Source organism: Numenius arquata, chromosome 23 (genome assembly GCF_964106895.1).
Source record: "Numenius arquata chromosome 23, bNumArq3.hap1.1, whole genome shotgun sequence".
NCBI classification, from domain to species: domain Eukaryota; kingdom Metazoa; phylum Chordata; class Aves; order Charadriiformes; family Scolopacidae; genus Numenius; species Numenius arquata.
In genome coordinates, this window is record NC_133598.1 from 5542304 (window position 1) to 5547542 (window position 5239).

Genomic DNA, 5239 nt, shown 5'->3' on the forward strand with positions numbered 1-5239 from the left:
GGCCGAGGGGAGTCCTCGGTTCTCCTCGGGCTGGGAGGGTTTTTTTCCGGAGCAGAAGCCCCCGGACCTGCGTGGGAAGAAGGGGCCATACCGAAAAAAAAAAAAAAAAAAAAAAAAAGAGGTTTTTTAATCTGAGCTCGGATTTTTCCATCGGGGACTGCTCCTCCGCGCCGTTCGTGATCCTCCCTCCCCTTCCCCTCCCTCCCCTCGTCCCCCTCATTCCTCCCCCACCTCTGTCCCCCCCCCCCCCCCTTTTTTTTTTTCTTCTTTTTTTTGGCAAGATGCAGCGCAAAGAGGCGCCTCCCGTGTACCCGCCTGTCACGTGCGGGGGCCCCCCTCCTCCTCCTCCCATTGCAATAAAAGTATTTTCGCAATTTATGCAGCCAGGGTTTATTGGGGCTGGAGGTTTTTTTTGTGGGGGGTTGGGTTTTTTTTCCTCCTTCTCCGTCCTTTTCCCCCCGAGCGGCAGCCAATGAGGCAGCCCCCGGCCGTTGCGTCAGGGCAGCCCGGCGGGGAAAGGCAGCTCTTAGCAGCTCGCAGCCTTTTAAAAAGATCCGGGGACCCCCCTCGGGCAGTGCCCGGGTGCTGCCGAGCAGGCTCTCCCCATGCCCCGGCCCCCGCGCTGCACCCCATGCAGCCCCCGGAGCCCCGCGGCCCCCCGGGCCTCGAGGGGCTCCTGGCAGCCGGCGGCTTCGCAGGCGGCCAGGGCAGGGGGCTGCTGCCGCCTCCCCCCCCGGCCCTCGGCGGGCCTTCGCCTCCCCCCGGGATGAACCCCGGTTACCCGTCGGAGGGGCCGGCCGAGCCCCCCAAACCCTGCCCCGCCGCCCCGCCGGCCCCCCCGCCCGCCCCGCCGGGTCCCGCCGCCTCCGCCCCGCTGCCCTACGGATACTTCGGCAGCGGCTACTACTCCTGCCGCGTCGCCCGGAGCGCCCTGAAAACCGGCCCGGCCCAGGGCCCCTTCCCCGCCGAGAAGTACCTGGACCCCCCCGCGGGCAGCGAGGATTTCCAGAGCCGCCCCGCCGAGTTCGCTTTCTACCCCGGCTACGGGGCTCCTTACCAGCCGGTCGCCGGTTACCTGGACGTGTCGGTGGTACCGGGGTTGGGGGGCCCGGGGGAGGCCCGGCATGAGACTCTGCTGCCCGTGGAGGGTTACCATCAGCCGTGGGCTCTGGGCGGCGGCTGGAGCAGCCAGATGTGCTGCCCCAAGGAGCAGGGACAGGCCGGGTACCTCCTGAAATCCGCCTTTGCAGGTAAAGTCCCTGCGCTGGGGCTGGGAGGGGGGCATGGGTGTGTGTGTGTGTGTGTGTGTGCATGGGGAGGGGGGGTGGAGGGGGTTGGGACCCAGGCTTAAAATAATCTGCTGGGGAGCCGCTTTGGCCGTCCAGTAACAATTAACTGCGAACCAAATTAGCCATTAGGTAGGTTTCACAAAATAGTAAATTAGGTTAACGCTGCCCTTTGCAACGCATCGCCCCCCGAGCAGGGAGGCAGATGGTGACACTCTCGGGGTTGGGTGGTGACACTCTCGGGGTTGGGTGGTGACACTCTCGGGGTTCGGTAGCGACACTATCCGGGTTCAGACCCGATCCCTCGGAATCTGGCTGCTTAAAAAAGGGGGGAAGGGGTGCGGATGGCTCCCACCGTGCAGGGCCGGGAACGAGAGGGTCCTTCCCACGCAGCCCCCCCTTTTTTCACCCCCGCACCGGTGGGATCGAACTCGCCCCCGGCCCTGCTCGGCCGCGCACCCACCGCGCTGAAAGCGCGGAGCGAGTGCGCGGGTATTTACGCGGATTTCACCCACGTCGGTGTTTTGCCAATATCTGGGCTTCTCCCCCCAGAAAATAAATTCAGGGAGGAAAAACAATATTTATATATCAATTGGGAGAATATAGCATTTAAATATCTTTAAATATCATCGCTGTCAGGAAGCTGGAGGGAAGAAACGCTGTGGCAGGGAGAGGGGGTGCTGCTTGCAGGGAAAGGTGATGGGGGGTGGGTGCAGGGTGGGTGCAGGGTGCGTGGGGACACCCCCCCCCCCCCCCGGCCCCCCTCAGCCCCGTTTCTCCCCACGCCCAGACTCCACCGGGCAGTTGCCCCCCGACGGCTGCTCCTTTCGCCGGGGCCGTAAGAAGAGGGTCCCGTACAGCAAGGGGCAGCTGAAGGAGCTGGAGAAGGAGTACGCCAGCAGCAAGTTCATCACCCGCGACAAGAGGAGGAAGATCTCCGCCGCCACCAACCTCACGGAGCGACAGATCACCATCTGGTTCCAGAACAGGCGGGTGAAAGAGAAAAAAGTCGTCGCCAAAATCAAAAGCAGCAGCAGCAGCAGCACCCCGTGAGGACACGGCCACCCCAAGCCCCGAAGGTGGTCCCCGGTCTGCGGCACCGTCAGCGGGGCGGGGGTGCGGGTGGAGGGGGGGGGGGAAAGCGAGCGGCCCACGGGGGAGGCTGAGCCTTCCCCCCCCGCCCGGGGCAGCGCAGGGCGCTGGGCACCGTTCCCCGCCGCTCCCGGGGGTGAGACACCCCTCCCCCGAAATGAGGAAGGGGGGGGCTAGTTGGGAAGATGCTCCATCCCTGCCCGCTTTGCACGCAGAGGACCCTGTACAGTTTGCTCTCGCCTTACAAACCCCCCCCCCCCCCCCCCCACACACACACACGTCGTGCCCCCTCCGTCTCCCACCGCTTCGGGTTGAACATCATCCTCAGAGCGCTTTAAAAAAAAAAAAAAAATAATAATAACGAGAAAAACTGGCCTAATTGCATTAATTAACCCCAATACGCAACTCCCGGCTCGCCTGCGTGCGGCCGGAGCTGGGCTGTCCCGGGGGCGGGGGGGGGGGGGGGGGAAGAGTCACAGGGAATTTGGTCTTTAGAAACGAAAAGCCGTACTCATGGCAGGAAAAAAAAAAAACCAACCCAAATATCTCCTTAATTCAGGCAGAAGTTCAAAATGCGCGTCTAAGGGAGAATAAACATCGTCCAAGCGTGTTGTGTAGGGAATTGTTTGCATTAAGGCGCGGGTTTGCGTAAATGTACAGTATATGCGTGTGACATATATATGTATATGTCCCGAATGACATATATATGTATATATTATACATGTATACATATATATAATGTACCCGTAGGCACACATTTACGAAGGCACGCCCTACGGGTTTTGTTTGTCTTTTGGGTTTTTTTTTTTTTGCGCGGTTATATATATAAAAATATACATACATGTATGCACACGCACATATTTAGCAGTATGCGTTATTTTACCTTTTATCATATACCATGTTTGTGTTCGTGCGTTTATATATACCCAGCTACCCAGACGTACGCAGTATAGTCCTGGCTGTGTGGATATAAATATATACTCAGCTAAAGGTGTATATACACGCGGTTGTAGCCCTACATCTAAACATACTTATACGGATGGTCATGCCTATATTTTGATACAGGCAAATGCAATTCGTATCATTCCATACGCGCTTTCGTTTGTGCTGATAGACGTGTATTTGCACACGCATTTTCCCTCTCCTACTAATACCGAATTATAGCGATACGTTCCGTAGCATGTGCTGAGATAATCCTAAATAATACTCGATGCTCTTGGTTAATGGTAAGAAACGTCGGCATCCTCTTCAGCAGAATAAATAGGGTGAAAGTAAATATACTCCAACAGGCTCTTTTCTCTCTTCTTTTCGGCTTCTTTACAGCTCCAGGGAAGAGCAAACTCCACGTACACAATTTCTTTGTTTAATATCTGGGTGTTTCAAGGCAGCGGCGTGTCGGGTCGCGGAGTCCCCGCAGCAGCGTCGCGTTTAAAACCCGCCTGTAACACCCCCCCCCCCCCCCAAAAAAAAAAAGCCTCTCAAAGGGTGAATAAACTCCAACGCACAGTTACCACAACCAAAAATTTGCCTTTTATTTCTGCCTTCTCTTTCTTTTCTAAATCTGAAGAAGTAAATCGCAGCGTAGCCTAAATAATGAACGTTTTAAATAGCGAATTTATTCTCGTTTAATAACTTATATATTTATTCAACATTTTAGGCTTGGATGGGCTTTGGTTTCCGGCAGGTTCCCGGCGCTCTCTCCCTGGTTTTTTTTCCCCTGTTTTCCCCCCAAATATTTTCGCCCCCTCGCTTTGCAGGAGGTGCCGGCGACACCCCCGGGGTGCAGCCTTACCCCCCCCCCCGCCCCCCACCCCCGGGCGGGCGTCCCTCGCCCGTGACGTCACGCGTGACGCCCAGAATCTCCGGGAGGGGGACAGCCAATGGTGCTCGGGCTGAGCGTTCCGAGCGGTGACGTAAGCGGGGGCGGTGGGGCAGACGCAATAAATTCCCGCCCCCGCGCGGCTCCGGTCCACCTTCCACCCTCCCCACCCCCCCCCCAAAAAAAAACCCAAAAAGGAGGAAAAGGGGGCTATATGGGACAGTGCGAGCGCAGAAACGCGTAGGAAACTGCGCGGCTCCGCGTGTGCGGACCAAGCGCCCGGCTATAGGTCCCTGTGCTCGCCTATAACGCCCGCTTATGGGTTCCCGTGCTCGCCTATACCGCTCCTCCGGCCCCTGGCAGCGGTGATGGGTCCCCCGGCAGCCGGAACACCGGCGGCAGCGCTGCCGTGCAGGGACCGGTTACGCTTTGCTCTGCCCCATCCGGATCCTGCTCTGAATTACTCGGCTTTGACCCAATTCGGGTTTATTTTCTTAATTTCTGGCCCGGAGGGAGGATCCCGACCCTGAGTCCCGGCGGCACCGGCCGGACCCGCCGTTCCTCCCGCGCTAGAAAGCGGCTGGGAATGTTCTCTCTGCCTTCCCCGATGGATGCGAACCTCAAAATCTGTTTTCCTTTCCCCCTTTGTTACCAATAATGAACATTCTCGCCCTGATTTCTGTGTCAGTAAGGGCTGGAGAGCAGAGGCCCGACAGGAGGACTGCCCTCGGATGTCCCCCCCCCCCAAAAACCCAAATAATCCAAGAAAATAAAACAAATCTGGCCCGAATTTGAATTCAACTTCAAAATAAACCCGGTGTGTTTCCAGGTTTGGAAAGGGATGCTCCTCTTAGAGCTCCCGCCTACGGCACGTTAAGGGTTAATCCTTTTACTGAGATGCTTCTTTTTCCCTTTTTTTTTTTTTTTTTTTTTTTCCCCATCTAGGGATTTTTCCCCGATGTCCCCAAACCCGCTCTGGAACGGCTGGAAACCCCCAGACACCCCACAGCTTAGTTAGGACCCCCCCCTCCCCAATGGGAAA

General features: G+C 57.5%; 1 protein-coding gene across 1 annotated transcript; it reads left to right on the forward strand.

Annotated features, from left to right (window-relative positions):
* Positions 1 to 631: 631 nt before the first annotated feature.
* Positions 632 to 2339, forward strand: HOXB13 (homeobox B13). Its single transcript, XM_074163075.1, has 2 exons — positions 632 to 1250; positions 2077 to 2339. The coding sequence occupies exons 1-2, from the start codon at positions 632 to 634 to the stop codon at positions 2337 to 2339; spliced, it is 882 nt and encodes a 293-aa protein (XP_074019176.1).
* The last annotated feature ends 2900 nt before the right edge of the window (positions 2340 to 5239 follow it).

Excerpts from the sequence above, each read along its gene's own strand:
- HOXB13 (XM_074163075.1), top strand. The coding sequence starts at position 632 with ATGCAGCCCCCGGAGCCCCGCGGCCCCCCGGGCCTCGAGGGGCTCCTG. Across the intron at positions 1,251-2,076 it reads CCTGAAATCCGCCTTTGCAG|ACTCCACCGGGCAGTTGCCC; the intron begins GTAAAGTCCCTG and ends CCCCACGCCCAG.